Source organism: Arachis hypogaea, chromosome 6 (assembly GCF_003086295.3).
Source record: "Arachis hypogaea cultivar Tifrunner chromosome 6, arahy.Tifrunner.gnm2.J5K5, whole genome shotgun sequence".
Taxonomy (NCBI): domain Eukaryota; kingdom Viridiplantae; phylum Streptophyta; class Magnoliopsida; order Fabales; family Fabaceae; genus Arachis; species Arachis hypogaea.
In genome coordinates, this window is record NC_092041.1 from 98964241 (window position 1) to 98985089 (window position 20849).

Consider the following 20849-nt stretch of genomic DNA (forward strand, 5'->3'; position numbering starts at 1 on the left):
AAGCTGTAACCCCTTTAATCTCTCTGGTCGAGAATCGCAGCGCAATTTCTGGGAACGCAGGGCAGAAAAGCATCAAAGGATCAGGTTAGCAAGTGGAGAGGCGCAGAAATAATGCAACCTTCGGTGTCATTGTGGCTCCACGCCAGAGGAGCCACTGTTGAACGCCAGAGGATCAGCTAGGACAATGAAGCCATAAAAATGGTACAAACCCTCTTAATTTCAATTACCTTGCACCTAATTAACTCCCATTTCTCTCAATCATGATCTGTTCGCCATTCTTAATACCATAAAATTATATTTTCGGAGAATGTTCCTGATAGTTGGTGGCTTATGCATGATCCAATTCTGGTTGAGAGAACCCTGAACTGTGAGCTTTGCCACTTCATGCGCTAAAGAATTTCCTTCTCTAGGCATTCAGGTGAATCCACAATTTGGAATGCTTCTTGCTATATCTAGTATGTCTTTTAGAATAACTTGAATTTCTGCAATAGACGCCTGTGATTTTAGTGCTTGGATGAGTATTAGACTATCTGATCCTATGATAATTTTCTGTAGTTCAAAATTTTTCGCCATAATTAATGATGCCCTGACCACTAATACTTTCGCAGCTAATTGCAAACTGGCAGCTGTTGTGGAATTCAAACCTGAAAGAAGATTTCCAGTGTGGTCTCCAAATACCGCTGCTATAGCACCTGTAGAGTGCGCTTTAACAAACACTGCATCAATATTGCACTTAACCCATCCTGTCAGAGGCGGTCTCCAAGTAACCCTGCTGCCTGCTCTTCTTTCATTAATAGAAGTCTTTGTTGATTCTTCAGCCATTTTTGCAAACTCTATTTCCATTAGTTTAGCTTTGTGTATCACTGTTTTTGGATTAGGTTTAGTTTTCTAGTGTACTGCTTGATTTCTCACTTTTCACATCCCCAAACTAAAAAGCCAACCTTATTACTGCATTGATCATAATTCGCCCCTGTATTCAACTTTATTTTTTCTAGAAGATCCTGCATCCATTTCCCAAAAGAAGAAACCGTTAGGGCAGCATTGAATTTGGGCTCCAAACCACGTCGCCTTTGTCCATGGGCAGAGCAGCAATGCATGTTCAGTGGTCTCTAGTTCCTGCAAACAAATTGCACATATATGGGTGTTAGTTATTTTTTATTATAAAGATTTCCAAAAAATGGTATTATATTATGTGAAGCTCCCCATAAAAAGTTTCTTGATTTTTTGAGGTACTTTTAATTTCCAAACCTCCGGCTATAAGTTCTTTAAGTCTTCACTGGTTGATGGGTTATTTCTATTATCACTACTCCTTTCTTTCTTAACAACATGATATCCCGTCTTGATAATGTATTTGTCATTAGATCTGAAAGGCCAGCTGAACTTATCCTCCCTTCCAATAATACTCACTGGGGTTCTAATGATTTTTCCTACTAAAGCTCCATCAAAATACTTCCTTAGCTCATTTATATTCCACCCCTCTCTTTCACTAATCAACTCCTTTACAAACTTGATATTGTTATTTCTAATCTAAGGATTGTTGTCCATGTTCATTATCCACCTATCTTTCAGGATGCTCACTTTCTCTCCATTCCCTATCGGCCATCTTCCATTTCTCAAAAGAAAATCTTTTTCATGTACAATACTTTTTCGAATCCAAGATGCTGTCCTACCTACTTTTTCTTCTTTAAAGTCCTTATTTGGAAAATACAAAGCCTTTAGTACCTGAACCCATACCGCTTTAGGATTTTCAAAAATTCTCCATGCCTGTTTTGTCAAATGTGCTATATTTTGACTATAAAAATCCTTAAAACTAATTCCTCCATCTTTTTTACTCGCACATAACTTATCCCAACTCCTCCAATGGATACCTCTTTTCTTACCTGAGGATGTCCACCAAAATTTGGCAACTCTCTTACTAAGCCGTTGACAAAAACCTCTAGAAAAGAGAACCACGTTCATAGCATAGGCAGGCATCGCTTGAACTATCGATTTGATGAGAACCTCTTTCCCAGATTGATTAATGAGTTTTTCTTTCTAACCTTCTAGCTTATCTAACACTCTCTCCTCAATCCAACTCAGAGCTCTATTCTTTGATCTTCCCCAATGAGCCAGAAGCCCAAGATACTTACCTGGTCTATCCCACACTGATAATCATAATATCTCTTCTATTTCTACTCTATTCCTTATTGGAATCTGGTTTTCAAATGTGATCCCAAACTTATCGATATTGATTCTCTACCCCGAGATTTCTATGTACATATTCAAAATAGTTATGAGTTGATAAACTTCCCCCTCACTATCTTTTGAGAAAATTATACAATCATCTGCAAAGAGGAGATCTGAGATAGCTAGTGCAGTAGGGGCAATTTTAACTCCAGAGATTTTGCCCTTTTCTCTAGCCTTGTCCATAACGATGGTGAAGACCTCAACCGCTAAGATAAAGAGGTACGGCAATAGGGGATCCCCTTGCCTAAGTCCCCTCTGGGACACAATGTTCCTCGACAAAAAGTCCATTAATCTTAATCTTATAACTAACTTATATCACACACTTCATCATTATCTTAACTCAATGCGGGTTGAACCCAAAAGCCTTTAAAGTTGCTTCTAGGAATGACCATTCTAACCTATCATAAGCTTTATTCATGACTATCGTAATGGCTAAATTCCTGGAAGCATCCCTTCCTTTTTTTATTTAACGCATGGAACATTTCCTACACTATTACCATGTTATCTTGGATCAGGTGTCCCCCTACAAAAGCACTTTGAATGGGTGATATAATCTTATCTATAATTCTTCTAAGCCTAATAATCATCATCCTTGAAATAATCTTGTAAATGAAGTTGTAACATCTAATCGGTCTAAGCTGATTAAGAATTTTCAGAAAATTAGTCTTAGGAACCAAGACTAAAAATGTTTCCCCAATGTTGCTTGGTAAATTCGCTTCAAGAAAAATACTCTTAATAACTTCACAAACCTCTTTTCCAACAACTGTCCAATAATTCTGAAAGAAGAGACCATTTAATCCATCTGGTCTTGGTACCTTGAGACTTCTAAGGCTGAAGGTAGCCTCTTGATTTCCTAATCAGTAACCTCCTTCATGAGCTCCCCATTCATATCTGCAGTCACTTTAATAAGAATATTACTTATGCATTCAGTCATATTTAAATTCTCTGAAGCCTTAAAAAGATTTTGAAAATGATCTGCTACCATATTGAGAATATCGCTTTCTCCACACATCCATTCTCCTCTAGAGTCCTTTAATCTCTCTATCTTATTCCTATCCCTTCTTTGGAGGGTAGAGGCATGAAAGAAAGAAGTATTCTTATCCTCAAATTTCAATCATTTCACCCTCAACCTTTTCCCTCAATAATACTTTTCCTCTTGTCTTCATAGTCTAGTAATCTCCATTTTTAGTCTGTTGATCTCCTTTTATTATGTCTCTGTATAGTCTCCTTCCTGCGCTTGTTTGAGGCTGTATTTTAGTTTTTCTATTTCAACATCTGCCCTCTTAAAGTTTACCCTACTCCATTTGATCAACTCCTTCTTACAGTTTTGCATACTTTGATTCAAATTTGTCCAATGATCAACTCCACTATTACAGGTACTGCTCCATCCTCTCCTTATAACAGTGTCACAATCGGCATACCCAATAAGCCTCAAATTTAAAACTTCTACTCCTTTTTCTTCTCAGTTAAAGATTGAGAACTAGAGGAGTATGATCCGAGCTTATAGCTGGTAAGGCAGAAAGAGTAGCATGTTGGAAAACTCTTCTCCATTTTTAATTGACGAGTACTCTATCTATCCTCTCTTTAGTAACAAAATCATTCCTTGGGTTCCTAAATCTCATGTATTTCATCCCTTGTAGTTCCAAGTCCATGAGTGCATTCTCATCTATAAAATTTCTAAAAGTTTCAATCTGACTAATTGCTTTTGGGTGCAATCCTATTTTCTCCTCTTGTGTAATAACATCATTAAAGTCCCCAATAAACATTTTTGGCGCTTTCAAGTTGTTATTTGCACAAATTAACTCCTTCCATAACTCCTTTCTTCTCTTATGATCTGGGTGGCCATAAACAAAAGTTGCTTCCAATCCTTATCATTGCCACTACCTATGATGCACGGACACGGATACTGACGCAAACACGGGACACGACACGACACGACACGACACTGGACACACGGACACACGAATTTTAAAATCTTATAAGACACGGGGACATGGCATATATATAGAATATAAAATATTTTTTATATAAATTACAATGATTTTTTATATTTTATTGCTGTTAAAATATAAAATAATTTTTTAACTATTTTTAATGTCTTTTTTTCACTATATAAAAGTATCTAAAATATTTTTTATTTTAATAAATAATAATATATTATTTCTAAACTCATTTCAACGATATATGTTAAGAATAAGGCTGGACACGTGGACACATGATGGTATTTAGGTGTGTCCAAGTGTGTCCGGAGAAAAATTTTTTATTTTTTATTAAGACACGGTTGGACATGGCAGACGCGCATATCGGACGAGTGTCGATGAGTGTCGTATCCGAAATGTGTCCGACATGCGGACACGGCAGCTCAACAAAGTGTCCGTATTTTATAGGCCACTACTGATTTTAGTTCTAATAAAGTTTTTACACTAGGCATAAACATGAATATTTATATTACTCTTCTAAAATAAACATAATCCCCTGGACAACTTCTGGGATTCCACACAAAACATGTTATCAAAGTTTAACTTTTTCCTGATTCTAACACAACTTAGATTACTAGCTTTGGTTAGCATAAGGAACAAAATGGACGGCTTGAAAGATTTACAAATACTTTTCAATTCAGACACTGTCGAGGGGGCTGCCATCCCTCGACAGTTTCAGCTGACGACAATCATGGCTGTTGGTGGGGCATGTCAAGGCCCGCCTCCTCAGCCATGATTGTTTTAGCTTCGTTTTTTGACTTCTTACCTGGTTCTTGCATACAAAGTGCTTCTGCTTCCTTCATTTTATCTTCATAAACAACCTTTTTGCTTGTATCTCTTTTTTATTTTGAGGTTCAGAGTCATCTCGATGTTGTAAGTCAGCTCCAAGCCCACTGATATTCATTCCTCTGTTGTGGCATTGCAACATTATTCTCTTCTATTTCTTGTTGATCATCAACTAATTCGACGTAATACTCATTCCAATTTTTCATTCTCTGAATCATGGTTCTACCACCTGTAGTAACAATTTTTTTTTATTTTTGGTTTTTTTTGTAATTCCACAGCTGGCCTGTATTATATCTTATAATTTCTGTCTTCCTTCCTACTTGCTTTATCAATTTCTTGTTGACATGTTGATTTAGTTGAGTCTCCTTCTTGTCCAAAAACTTTTCCAGCTCTTCTTTGATTGTTAGACACTTGTCATTCTTCCTGCCACCTTCCTCTACTTACTAATTTTTTGTTTGATCCTCAGTTACTTTCAGTCCATCTAACTGTAACTCATTCAACATTGTTTTCGTAATAAAAGGTTAGACCTCTTTATTATCCATGACTTGTATATAGTCCTCTTGCCCCCTCACTTCTACTACTTTGAATTATTATTTAAATTGTGGGCCTCTTTTTTTACTGGCTTATGTTTGGACTTTGTAGGAATAATTAATTGCACTCACCTTTTTTTTTATGATACAAAATTGATATTAGGCACAAACATAAAACCTTATTTTTAATAAGGCCATTTGAGATAATATTTGATAATTTGTCTTTTTTATAGATACTCACTTTTTTGTGTGTCTCTTTATCTAAATGATTTGCAATTTTTACTTGCTTTTTATTTTGAATATTAAAGTAAGTAATTTTATATTGGCCTATTAACTTGATATACTATTTATATTGAATGTGATTATATTCAATGTGAAATGATTTAAGGTCTAAATTTTTTTTCAAGAGTTGAAATTTGATCTAATACTAAAGATAAGTTTGATATAAAAAATATTAAAATATTTTATTGTTGGTAACACTTAATGTGTTCAGCATAATAAATACACAGTTAATGAAAGACAAAATTGTTTTATTAACAAATCTCAATATATTTATTATCATCTATTGTATTCCAAAAAAAAGATAAACTTTATATATTAAAAATGACATATAATAATAATAATAATAATAATAATAATAATAATAATAATAATAATAATAATAGTAGTAGTGAGTGTTAATGATATAAACAAAAATAAATAATTAATATAAAATTAGTTAAATTATTAAATATTTAGATTTTTTTATTAAAGATTATAAATTTAAGCTGAAAAGATTTTAAAAATATATATTTAATGAAAAAAATTAATATTTTATAAAATTTGTAAATTATATATAAATATGCTTGTTATGTACAAATTTAATTTTGTCACTATTGTTAAATAATCAACTGGACTAAATATCTTATGAGAAATAAACTAAGATAAATAAGACACAAAACATAATCTAATTCAAAACCAGACCCGCATCTAATGTCTAGAAATAAGTCCACAATTTTTAAATAATAATTCAAGCATTAGACTTTTATTACATATTTTAATAAACTGTCAAATTACTGACACATGCTAAGAGTCTCGTAATTTCTGCATTATTAAGACCTGCAAGAGCTGTCTCTTCAGTTGAACACATGACAGTTTAACATTGAAGCCAACAAAATTCTTCATGTATAAAAAAAAAATGTTCCTCATCATAGCATTTACTTGCAAAGCGTATAGATTTTGTTTTGAGAAATTTTTTTGTTGAAAAATAAAGTTGAATAAAAAGTGAAGGTTGCAACCAAATCTTTGAGAAGCGTGAATTGCACATAATGTCTTTATTTTTTTTAATAATTTTTATTGTAAAAAGAGTAATTTTTATTCTTTATAAAAAAATACTTTTTACCATAATGTTATCCTTAAAAAATAGGGAAAAAACTATTTGAACCAATAAAAAATTGGCAAAATAAAATTCTACTTCAAACGAAGAAAAACAGAAAATAAAAATATATAAATCAGCCAACATCGTCTTACTTTCTTATTTTGATAACAATTTCATCTATCAAATTAATGAAATTATGGCTCACGTGCTTATATGGATATAAAAAGTGAGGGAAAATGATAAATAAAAGAAAAAAAAAGTGAGAATGAGAATGAATACGGAAGAAATGAAGAAAGGAAGACAACTTGGTATCAGCTGCAAAAAAGAATGTATGACTGCGTCGGTAGCATTTTATTCTTTTCGGTATAGAGGGAGTGGGTAGTATTATTATTAGACCATTTTCAGTAGGGAACTCATCTCAATTCCTGTTTATGGCCCACTTATCATAAAAAGTAATTCCACATCAGCTTTTACGTCATAAACAGTAAATAGGAACTCAAAGCATCTCTCTCTTCTCCATTAGGAGAAACTAACTTTAGTCCCTGTTGTGGTCCCACTTAATTAATTAATTAAAATACTTGTAATTAATTAATTTTTTTAATAATATAATTTAAATATTTAAATTTAAAAATAATTCACTATTAAAAGATATTAATATTAAATAAATTCATATATAACAATAATACACAATAGATGAATTCGGGGTTACACTAATTTGTAAAATTACTTAATACAAAGAAAAACATAATTAAACTCTATAGTTGACGACAAGCATTGTGAAATTGCCATATGTGTTCAATCAAGTCCTCCTTCAATTGTCTATGCTGCTGCCTATTTCGAAGTTGGGCATTTCTTTGGAAAAATTGATGGTATGGTGCAAAATCTTCCTCTCCCAGCTGAGGTTGTGATAAGCCATTTTCAACATCATCATACTCTAAGCCTTGAGTAAAATTTCCTGCATAGCTGTCTCTTTCATCCTCAACAATCATATTATGCAATATAATACAAGCTCTCATTATGTTGGCAAGCTTTTTCTTTTCCCAAAAACGAGCTGGACCACGTATAATTGCAAAGCGTGCTTGCAACACTCCGAATGCTCGTTCCACATCTTTTCTTTGCCCTTCTTGGTATTGTGCAAATAACTTGCGTTTTTCACCTTGTGGCTTTGAGATTGATTTGACAAATGTGGCCCATTCAGGATAAATACCATCTGCTAAATAGTATCCCATTGTATAATTATTACCATTAATAGTATAATTTACCTCCGGAGCACGGTCATTTAGAATATCATCAAACACTGGAGAACAATCTAACACGTTGATATCATTATTTGAACCAGAAACTCCAAAGAATGCATGCCATATCCAAAGGTCTGAAGATGCTACAACCTCAAGTACTATGGTTGCAACCCCACGATAACCACTCATGTACATACCTTTCCATGCCTTTGGACAATTTTTCCATTGCCAATGCATGCAGTCAATGCTACCCAACATGCCAGGGAAGCCACGATCTTCCGCCATTTGTAGCAGGCGTTGTATGTCATTTGGATTAGGTTTTCGCAAGTATTCATCCTGGAACACGGAAATGACACCTTCAACAAATTTTTCCAAGCATTCGATTGTAGTGCTCTCGCCTATGCGCACATAATCATCAACAGCATCAGCTACAACGCCATATGCTAACATCCGTATCGCAGCGGTACATTTCTGAAGTGGCGACAAGCCTCTTCTTCCAGTTGCATCAACCCGCTGTTGGAAATACGGATAGACGTTTGAGAGAGCGTCTACTATCCGAAGGAACACATCTCTTCTCATTCGAAATCTCCGTCGAAAAATGTCAGCATTATACACCTGTTCATCTGCAAAGTAATCTTGGAAAAGGCGATCATGTTCTGCTTCTCGATCTCTGTTGATCCATCTACGAGGAATTGGGATAGGGCTTCTATCGATATCTTCTTCTTCTGAATCTTCGAGTAAATACTCATCGATCCAATTATCTATGAGTGTGTTATCTTGCCGTCTTTTTTTGCCATACAAAGCCTCATTGAACATATCATCAAAATTTCTAGCTATATGGAGAAATGTAATTTTTAGTTCTCTGTCGATGTGAGAAACAAGAGTTGAAGTGGAGTTGTGGAGTCATTGATAGTTGATATTTATAAGTGTGTCTGCAATAAGTACCTTAACGGCTAGTTTTGTAACGGCTAGTTTTGCAACGGCTAGTTTTACAACGGTTAGTTTTGCAACGGCTAATTAACGGCTAGTTTTGCAACGGTCACTTTAATGAACAACAACGACACAATAATATTGACTAATTTCAAATCTTACATCAGAAATAAATAAAACAAACTACATCACATACCAGTAATACGCAATAAATAAATAAGAACATACTACATAACTCTACGAATACAAGGAACCATTAAGTAAACCACTTGGCCATTATTTTTTCACATGCAATCTCATGAAGAGCTCGTCGTTTCTCACTCATTGTAGACGTGTCAGCATTAAGTATTTGCATATCATTTTCCTTTCTTTTGCTTTTATCTCCATTTCTTTAATATACCTCTGAGTTTGTAATTCTTGTTCTTTCATTGCCGCTTGAATTTGTATCTCCTTCTCTTTGATTGCCATCATCTTTGCTCTATGTTCCTTCTCCTCTTCTCTTTCTTTTTCCCTTTCCATTAGTTCCTTTTCTCTAACATTCTTAATATCTTCCATGAGAGATAATTTTTTGACAACCGATGATTTTCTTTCGCTAAAATTTTCAAACATCTGTGCTTTTCCCTTACCTCTTCGCTTGCTCTTCTTTGATCCTTGTGGGCGAACGGGAGAGTCCACACCGGGTTCGTCAGCCAACGGTGTTTCTGGGTTTGATGAGGATGAGTATGCTCCAGTTGCACTAACCTTGGTTCTTTTTGAGCCGCCACTCTGTGTAGGTAGTTGGCTTCTCCATTTTTGCTCCAACCGAAGCATAGTTCCAATGCCTCTCAAAAGTGAACTTTTGACCACAATTTGTGGAATAAAGTTTATAAGCCAACTCCTTTATATCATCAGCGTTCGAACCACTCCTTATGTTTCGACTAGCTTGATCGTAGCAATCAGCAAATTGTGCAACAGCCTTGTTGATCTTATACCATCGTTTCTTACATGCAACCACCCCCTTTGTCATGTCGGTGCAAAATTCTACACAGTAGCTATGAATTCGACTCCAAAATGTTTCCCCCTTTTGATCGGTACCAACTATAGGGTCAGTTGAAACATTTAACCATGCACTGATCAACATCTCATCCTCTTTCCAATGCCAGTGTTAAATACTATCTTGCCTCCGATCTTCAAAAATGTGTGAGGACCTTTACTTGCTTTGCTCCAACGCTTGGGGATTCGCTGGTGTCAGAAAAAAGCAAAATTGAGACTCCCATTGAACTTGCTCTTAGGAACTAGTCATAAAACCCAATATTATCGTAATATTATTCTTAATGGAACAATAATGTGAGTATAATTAATAATTATATGCAATAGGTTAATTTAATGATATTATAAACCATAATATATAACAACATATCAGAATATTACAAAATATTATTACACATGTTAACAATAACATGAATTTAATTATATATAATAGAATCACAATTTAAAAATATGCAGATTATACATTGAAATGTTACTATCATATAATTTAATTATATACAATTTAAACACGGATACAAACTATTAAATCAATATTATTGTTAACGGTGTAGAAATTCTATAAGGTAAAAATTAATAAGGTTATAAACACACCAATTTTAGACACACGTAAGAATATGGCTTTGCAATTAACTTTTAAAAAGCCCGCGTGATGCACGAATTGCAATTTTGTTTAAATATTATTATGACTATTTTTAAAATTATGTTAAAAATTTAATCAATAAAAATTATTTTACTTAAAACATTTTTTAAACAATCACATAGAATGAATAATTAGAAATATATATTTTTTAAGAGGAATATTAGGGCCAGTAAATTTTGTGATTTGTAGTTATTAATTAGTCATTATTAATGTTTTTAATGTTGTGAGATTATATTCAATAGTGTGAGATTATTCACTTTTTTTTATAGTTAAGTATTAACCAAATTTTAATAAAAGTGCTGACCTTTAGACTTACTCTATTTTTAATTAGCACAACAGTCAACAAGTATTTGTTTTGGCTTTTATTCATATTCATAACATAAGAAGTTATAAGGAAAAGTATCTAAACTTTTGTTAACAAATTTTTGTTATAATAAGATTATCACTAATATTATTAAGGTTTAATTGCTTTGTTAGTCTAAAATGATAATAAGATAATCAATAACAAAAGTGATAGTTAAGTCATCATTTCCATTACATAAATATTCTCTCAGAACTTAGGTATCTCTCAACATATAACTCATAAATCTGCATTAAATCTTTGCTAACTTAAGTATTAAAGTTTCTTGCAGATATCATTCCCCATCTTCACTTAAAGACGTCGGACGGCTGGTGCGGTGTTTCTAACCACAGATTTACTGCCAAGTACACCGGGTCGTACCAAGTAATACCTTACGTGAGTAAGAGTCGATCCCACGAGAATTGATGGATTAAGCAACAATAGTGTTTGATAGGCTTAGTTAGACAAACAGAAAATAGTGTTTAGATGTTCAAAAAGCATTAAAGAGTAAAGAAGAGTTTGAAGAGACAGGTGAATAAGTGAATAAATTGGGAATAAAATATGAAGAAGATAGTTAAGATTTCAGAGTTATCTATTTTTCCGGATTAACTTTTCTTAGTTCTTACTAACTAATTTAATTATGTAGGATTTAATTTATGGCAAACTACATGTGATTAGACCCTAATTCCTTAGACCTTTCTAGTCTCCTCTAAAATTTATTAACTGCCAATTTCTTGGTCAATTAATTCCAATTAGAAGGTGAAGTTCAAATTCCAGTTTATGTGCCATAAAAATTCTAATTACCCAAAAATAAGGGGATTATATGTCACGTATCCCGTTAAATCCAAATAATTAAAATTTAGGAGAAATTGTTTTCAAGCTGTTGTTCAAGTAAAGAGTTTTTTCAAGTTTTACAAGAACTCAAATAGAAAGAGGGTCATACTTCCGTTCCACCCAAATTCATAAAATAAAGAGTGAAAACAATTCTTAAATTATAAATCCATACATAAATTAAAATAGAAAAAGCAATAAAATCAATCCATATAAATAGACAGAGCTCCTAACCTTAACAATGGAGGATTAGTTGCTCATGGAATGTGGAATGTAAATTTGTATAGAATTCCCTAATGGAATCCCTCTAATGGAACCTCTCTGATGGAAAAACCCCCTGCTTTAGAAGAGAAGTCTCTCCTATTTATAACTAATCCTAATTAATTTAAAATCTAATTTTTAAAATTAAAATAATATCTTTTCCTATTTTAAAATCAAATTTGAATTTAAATCAGAATTAACTAACTACTCCGCGTCTTGTAACGTGGGGACCACTTGGCTTCACTGGATCCGTGCCTAACTTGGGTGCTAAAATGGGGCCCAGAAATTACCCCCAGCGGTTTCTGCGTTTTCTGCACGTGGCGCATGTCACGCGTACGCGTCAGTCACGCGTACGCGTCGATGGTCTTTTCCGCGAGTCACGCGGACGCGTCGGTCATGCGCACGTGTCGCTGTGCAAATCTTCAAATCACGCATACGCGTCGCCATGGAAAGCTCCAAATCACGTGTACACGTCAGTCACACGTACGTGTCGCTCCTCGCTGCCATCTCCTTTTGTTCTTGTGTTGCAGAAACTCCATCATATCCAGCTGAATGGTACCTAAAATACATAAAATTGCAAAAGACTCAAAGTAGCATCCATATTGGCTAAAAGATAATTAATTCTTTATTAAACTCAACAAATTAGATGCAAATTCACTATAAAAAGATAGGAAAGATGCTCACGCATCAACGGCCTCGTCACACCAGAGGAGACGTCAAATCCAATACCTTAAGGAGTCTAGACCTGACGTTCAAGCCCAAATTAGTAGTTTCAAGTAAACTCTGGAACATTGATGCCCTTGCCGAAAACCTAGAGATCGACGCTCAACCATGACAGATGTCCACTTCGAAGATGGACACACAACATTCAAATTAGAACCCCAAGAAAAAAAACAAAATAATGGTGACCGAGCAGTTGTTCTCCCTCTTTCCCTATCAAGAGGTAGGAAAATTGATGAAAGAATAGATTGAAATGATCCAAGAATAATAAGATTAAAAGTCCATTGACCTGGAACCTCAGAAGACAGAGACGCAACAAAGTTTATGGTTCTAGTCCATGGGCACCAGGGCTGGAGTAGCTCGAGATTGAGCTGAAGCGACAATGTGAGTCAGAACAAGCTCTATGAAGAGAAGTACGACGACAAAGGAAGTTGGAAGAAAAATTAGAGAGATTGAAATCCAGTTTCAAAGGTAGGAGATCTCAAGCTGATTAAGAAACCACATCTTTGAGAAGTGAAGATCCATTCTCAGAAGAAATTATGAGGGATAAAGTCCCTAGAAATTTTAAAAGCCCAAATATGGACTTTTACGATGGAACGACCGACCTAAAACACCACCTGAGCAACTTCAAGAGCCACATGTATATGGTCGACGTTTCTGATGCAACTCGGTGCAAAGTCTTTCCGGCTACATTGACCAAGACAATGATAAATTGGTTTGATAGTCTTTTTCCTAGGCCAGTCACTTATTTTGATGACTTGGCCAAGTGTTTGCTCACTTGATTCTCCATTAGAAAAGACAAAGTTAATCATGCTCCAAGCTTCTTGGGTGTCAAATAAGAGATCAAAAAATTATTTGAGTTCTACATAAAAAGGTTCAATAAAGCATGTTTGGAGATTCAAAATTTGCCTACTGAAACAGCTATCGTGGGGCTCATTAATAACCTCAGAAAGGGTCCCTTATCACAGTCACAGTCCATATAAAAAAGGCACCTAACTTCTTTGTACGAGGTTTAAGAATGAACAGAAAAATATATCAATATGAAAGAAACAACTCAGTTGAGAAAGCCTACAACCGGACAAAATATCCAATATCAATCTCAAGACAAAGAAAAGGAGCCAAAGAAGAATACTACTCGAAAAGACCTTGGAGGTACCACTCTTATACTCCATTGCGAGTTTTTCTGGTCGGTGCTTTCAGGAAGATATGCCAAACTGAAAAGAAATTTTCTCCGAGGCCAATTCGAAGCAAGAAAAAGGGCAATTGTACTGAATATTGTGAGTACCACAAAATTTATGGTCATTCAACTAATTACTGTTATGACTTAAAGAATATGATAGAAAAATTAGTATGAGAAGTATGACTGGATAGTACCTAGTTGGGAGGTCAGATGAAACTAGTAAAAACAAAAAATAAAAAAAGACAGTAAAGATAGAGAAAGGTGAGAAAGACCAGCAAGAACACATGAAAAGCATATTCACATGATTGATGGTGGTTTTGCAGGAGAAGCAACAACTAAGTCCTCCCAAAAAAGGTACTTGAAGGTGGTTTACCAAGTCGGGGAGGACGAGAGGATACCTGATCTGCCTACAATAACATTTTCTAAAGAAGATGCTTGGGGAATTATTCCTGGGCATGATGATCATGTGGTTATAACTATGATTCTAGCCAATGCCCATATTCACATGACGTTGGTAAATCAAGGAAGTTCAACGGACATTTTATTTAAACCAGCGTTGACAAGCTAGGTTTGTAGAACAAGGATTTGAAAGCATATCCAGACTCTCTCTTTGGCTTAGGAGATTCCTCCATCCAACTTTTAGGGTACATCATACTGTACACAACTTATGATAAAGGGTTAAATTCATGAATCATAAACGTCAACTACATTATGATAGACGTGGCGTCAGCACATAACGCCTTGATAGGTCGGAAAATTCTAGTCAACTCGCTGCTGTAGTAACAACTTCTCATCTCTACATAAAATTTTTTACTCCAAAAGGAATATCTACCATAAGAGGAGATCAGAAATTAGCCAAAAGATATTATAATAAAAGCCTTAATTTACAGGGTCACCCAAAGGAGAAGGAACTAAACTCAATAGAGTTCCACAGTGTTCGAGTTCGAGAAGATTTAAGACCCCAACCTGAAGGAAGGACGAAAGAAGTGCAAATAGACAACGAAGTTGAAAAAACTACTAATGTGGGAGGTCAACTAAAAAAATTGAAATATGATCAATCGAAAGATGATCTCATCAAGCTCCTACAAGAAAATTTTGACCTCTTTACATGAAAAGCCTCTAACATATCTAGCATCCATCCTAACATTATGTCCCATAAACTTGCTGTATACTTAAGCTCACGACCTGTGCAATAATGACGACGAAAGTTCAGTCCCAAAAGAGCATAAGTCGTAGAGAAATAAGTTCAAGCATTTCTGAAAATCGAATTCATAAGGAAAGTGAAAATATCCTTTATGGCTAGCTAACATTATGTTGGTTAAGAAGCAAAATAAAAATAGATTATGTGCATGTTTGGGCGCCATTATTTTGTTAAAAAAAGATCTTTTTTTAATGAAAAAAGATCTTTTTTTTTATTTTTTAACGTGTTTGGCAAATTTCTAGTAGTAAAAGTAAAAGCACTAGTAAAATAAAAAAAAAAGATCTTTTTTGAGAAGCTGTAATTTACATCTTTTTTTAAAAGATTTTTTTCCTTAAAAAAAGATATTTTTCATGTAATAAATAAACAAAAAAGTACTTTTATATTGTTATACCCAAACATAATTAATAGATAAAAAGACCTTTTTACATGAGATATCCAAACATAAAATTACTTTTACTTCTCTATAAGATCTTTTAAAAAAAGATAACTCGAAAAAATATATTTTCTTAGAAGCTCACCCAAACAAGCCCTATGTACATAAATTATAGATTTAATTACTCTGATGGTCTTTATAGTTTGACAAAATTCTTAATTAAGTCCTATACTTTTTTTTTCTTTTAATTGGATCCCTGCATCAAATTTTTTTTTCAATTAGGTCCCTCTTAACAATAATTGGTTTAATTATACAAGGACCAATTAAAAAAAAATTAATGCAATGATCTAAATAAAAGAAAAAAAGTATAAGGACCCAATTAAAAATAAAATTTGGTGCAACTTAATTAAAAGAAAAAAAATTATAAAAATCTAATTAAAAATTTTACAAAATTATAGAGACTAACAGAATAATTAAACCTAAATTATATCAATCTCAATAAAACTTGTCTCAAAGATTCTTATCCTCTTTCCATCATTAATGCTTTGACGGATTCAGTCACCTGTGAATTTAAATTACAAGTAATTGTTTTAAGTTCTTTTCCTTACAAATCATGTACTTTTCTTTTTAAAAACGGTAAATGTTGCTAGGTTTGTGTTTATCAAGTGATATTTAATGTTTATTTTAATCTAGTATTTTGGGTATACTAATTAAATTAAACTCTATATTCTCTGATTTTATTTTGAAAAATATAATGCAGTTTCCATTAAATTAAAACTATATTTTACGTGTATACATATACCTGCATCTTTTAGAGTTATGATATAATTATATAAAGAATATATCTCCTCTAATGTGAGTTTGCCACGAAAATTAAAAAAAGTGAGGGTGTATCCACCTTTAAATACAATAGATTTTTTCATGCTCTTAAACCACTGTTTGATCCTTTTGTTATGATACTCAAATAAAAAAAATTATTGGATTCGTTTCAGATATTCCTAAGATGTTTTTTTCTTTTTTCTTTTTTGGCGGCCATTGTTGCCTCTGTGTGACTCTTTTTTTTTTCTAACATTGATGTTCATACTTTTAGCTTTATGAACTCCCTTTATGGTTTTGGTTGATTATCCGTTAAATATATATATATATCATCTTTATCAAAAATTTCATCTTATAAGCTTTCATATTTATGAATTATGAGAAATTAATTTGTAAAATGACTCATGCATGGCTTTAATTTTTTTTATTGTGCTAAGCATTTCTTTAGTAAATATTAGAACTTCAGTTAAAAAAAAGATAAAGATCAATATCATGATTTTTTTTTAAGTTTGGTTCCACCGAGACATAATGTTCTCTATCATTACACATACACTTTTTTTTTTTGGTTAGCTTGGTAAATGCTACATCAAGTTATTAGCGAATAATATGGCTGGCGTTAGTTGGGTCATGGGTGGTGCTAGCTTTTAGACTACTGATAATTAAGGTTAAATTTTATAGAGGATGAATTGATATCTCTATTGGCTCCCTAGCAAGATTTTTTGTCTATAGTTTATATTTTGATCAACGTAGAGTGAAGACACCTAGCATAGCCAACAGCCACAAGAGAGAGTGTATACGTGGATAGCAGTTTATTCTTTTTGGTAAAGAGGGAGTGGAAACACTATTAAAAATTTATTTATGGGCTCATGGGTTAAGTATCCAAGTCTTTTTATTTTATTTTATTTTTAATTCCATATGGGAGTCTATTATTTATGTATGTATTCTTTATTTGTTAAATATAAAATTTTATAATTAACGTGGGTTGATTGAGTGATTTTTTGTTATCAAAGATATAGAGAGAGTAGTCGAACTCGTCACTTCTTAAATAAATATAGAAAGATTATGCCATTTTTTATTTGGTGACTAAAGATTATGCCATTTGAACTATAATTCATTGGTCGTTAATTCATTGATTAACTTACTCATTTGTTTAAATAAACATTAAATATTCTACTTATACTTCTATTATGTAGTATTGAGTTTATTTTGTGTATCCTTTAGTACATAGACAGAGAGACATAGACACTGAAGACATAAATTTTTTAAACTTGTTTGGTATACAAGTACAAAACAGAAGACACAAATCTTGTTTGGTATACAAGTACAAAATAGAAGACATAAATCATATTCTTGTTAAATTTTAATATTACCCTTAATGCAAATTTTATCAGTACCACCACTACATAACTATCATCTCAACCAAACTACCACTATTAACAATCAGTCACCATCTCAATAAAAAATAACCACCAATAACAATCTAAAATTAAATAACAAATTTAATCCAACAAATATCAGCAAAAAAAATTCAATCCAATAAAATTAATACAAAAATTATTTTAACAAAATTTAACAAAAATTCAAACAAATAAAAAATTAAATTATACAAAAAATAGTGCCAAAAGGGAGAACAGATTTGAAATATGATAACAGAATACGGATCTGAAAACATAGTGCACGAGAGAACCGATAATGAATCTGAAAATATGGTGATAGACGAGATAACGATGCGCTAGATTGCCGACGAAAAGTGAAGTAGAGGCAATAACTGTAAGAGGTGATGGCGGCGAAGAGACAACCGTAAAGAGAAAAAAAAAGTGAGGGAGGAGAAAAGGGAGGAAGGGATGGAGATGATAGTAGTGGTCTGGGTGGAAGAAAGGCAGTGGAAGAAAAGGAGGAAGAGAGGCAGTGGCAGACTGGTGGTACGACGGGAAGAGAGGCAGTGGTAGACAGAGTGGTAAGAAGAGAAGATGAGAGGTTAAACTCTCTGTGTTTTGGAAGTGGAAAGGAAAATGGATGAAAGGAGACTGAGAAATGAGAAGAATTTGAAGGATAATTTTGAAAATTAAATGTCAAAAATAGTGTCTATGTCTCAAGTTTAATATTCCACCTCACTGCTATATACAAATTTTGTGTCTTTATATGCCTTTAGGTAGTGTTTGGTTAGTGGGTGTGTCTACACAAGACAGAGACACGCTGACACACGTCTTCTGTTTGGTTATTGAGACACACAATTTTAAAGGACATGCTGGTATACAAATTGACATAAATTACATGTATTCAGTGTACCTCTAATAAGTTGAGACACTGATTATTTTGACAATTTTACCCTCCCTTTTCCTCTCCATTTCAACTTCCGTCTCTTCTCTCTTCATGGCCAACCAAACAGAATCTCTTCTCCCCTCTTTTCTTCTCCCCATTTGAACTTCTGTTTTTTTTTCTCTTCATGGCCAATCAACCTCCTCTTACTGAAGTGTCTTTGCCATTGCCATTGCTACTGCCTCACTTTCTCCTCGTACTCTCCAAATTGGGTCTCTGTCTTCTTCTTTCTTCCAAAACTCCAGATCTGCGACTTGTGTCTCTGTCATGTCGCATGCGAGCCTCTGTCATCGACCCATCGTGCCTCCATCTTCATCTCTGTTCATCCTTCTATTTACCCCTTTTTGGATTTTTCCCCTTAAATGAAGTTTTATTTTTTCTTTGTTTTTTATTATTAATCTGAGTTATTTTTAGAAAAAAAATTATAGTCTGAAATTCTGAATGCTATGAACAATTTTTATGTTGGCTTCTATGCTGTTAAAATATCTCACCTTCCAATTAATTTTTTAATTTGATATTTCATTCGTTCATAGTCGATTCAACAACATAAAATTGACACAAGGAATTCAAAATGAGAATCATGCCAATTAATTACTTGTTGTTTAATGAGAAAGATATGTATCAAATTTGTTGTTGAAATTACTAGAATTTTTGTTATCTGGATATTTTTTTATGAATAGATCAGTGTAGCTGTTGAAAAAATATAGATAGTGGTGATGGTGGTAAAGGTAGATGATGAGGGTATTATTGACTTTTTAAAGTTTGATGTGTTTATGTTCTTTGCTAAACATAAAATATGTATACATGTATTTTGTGTCTATGGCTATATAATTCAAGTCTCTGTGTCCATGTCTCATGCTATACACTAAATAAACGGAGCCTTATGTGTTTTCATGTTTGTCAAAATTTTGTGTCTTACCAAACAAAGAACGTGTATTTTCGTGTCTATGTCTTGGGTAGACACACCCACTAACCAAACGCACGCTAAACAAACGAGCCTTATGTCTTTCCGTGTCTATCAGAATTTTGTGTCTTACTAACCAAACGAAGAACGTGTATTTTCGTGTCTATATCTTGGGTAGACACACCCAATAACCAAACGCGCGCTTGTATCCTGCTAGCCATTTTTCTATTATAAATAATTTTACAAAAATGCTAGGTGTTTTAAATCTTTTGAGTAACTAAGTTTAATCAAATTATTAAAATTTAAAGATTAAATACCCTTTTCGACCCATGTCCTTTTTTAAATTTGACTACACGCCCCCTAACCTTTATAAATTATCAGATCGACCCCTGTCCATATATTCCGTGAGACCAATAAGCCCTTCCATTGGTTTCTCCGTTCATAGTCGTCCGAAAACGCTGAGGTATAATGTGCAGCCCGTGACATGGCCTTGGCACATCCTATATGGAATGGTATATGTTCATTGGGACCATTAAGACCCTGTACAGTCAGTAAAGCGACGTTGTTTTGGCCCGAAGCTTTTTTGCGTGTTATTGTGAAATCTCATTCTCCCTCTTTTCTGAACCCTAACACTAGGGGCTCAAGCATGAGCGATCTAGAGCAATCTTCAACCTCTCACACACGTCGTGTCTAGAGGAAGACTATGATGGGTTCGAGTAGCAATGCAAGTTAGGGGAAGAAGGCCAACTTCCAGCACCCTAAATGCAAGTGTGAAACGTATGCAATCATGCAAGAATCCAGGACATCGAAGAACCCAGACAGAATCTTTCTCAGTTGTTCCTACTATCGCATAAGTGTGTCTCTATCTTCCATTTATGTAATCAACTTCTTCTGTGGTTTAACAAGTTGTATTCACTATAATGGCAATTGCAGACGAAGCAACGTCACTGCAACTATTTTGTTTGGTTGGATGAACTGATTTCTAAACGTTTTGGGCATGAAGATGACAATGATGTTGAAGGAAGAATGATGATGCTGGAGAATAGATTGGAGCAACTGGAATATAAGATTGAGCATGAATATGAAAAAAATAAAAAAATGTAGTAATCACTATGGTAATTTGTTATGCTGGTAATGTTAATTCTGTTAACAAGAATTGTGTATGTAGTGTTTTAGGGTATAATGTGTT

At 33.7% G+C, this 20849-nt stretch overlaps 1 protein-coding gene across 1 annotated transcript; it reads right to left on the reverse strand.

The window, feature by feature from the left end:
- Positions 1 to 4110: 4110 nt before the first annotated feature.
- LOC140173725 (uncharacterized) lies at positions 4111 to 10052 on the reverse strand. The gene is made up of 3 exons (XM_072198270.1): positions 9788 to 10052; positions 7812 to 8949; positions 4111 to 4171 (listed from the first exon to the last, which is right to left on the reverse strand). Exons 1-3 carry the CDS (start codon positions 10050 to 10052, stop codon positions 4111 to 4113), a joined length of 1464 nt encoding a protein of 487 aa, XP_072054371.1.
- Positions 10053 to 20849: the final 10797 nt, after the last annotated feature.

Excerpts from the sequence above, each read along its gene's own strand:
- LOC140173725 (XM_072198270.1), bottom strand. The coding sequence starts at position 10,052 with ATGACAAAGGGGGTGGTTGCATGTAAGAAACGATGGTATAAGATCAAC. Across the intron at positions 8,950-9,787 it reads GCGGCTCAAAAAGAACCAAG|CTAGAAATTTTGATGATATG; the intron begins GTTAGTGCAACT and ends TTCTCCATATAG. Across the intron at positions 4,172-7,811 it reads AATTTTACTCAAGGCTTAGA|TGTCGTGTCGTGTCGTGTCG; the intron begins GTATGATGATGT and ends CCGTGTGTCCAG.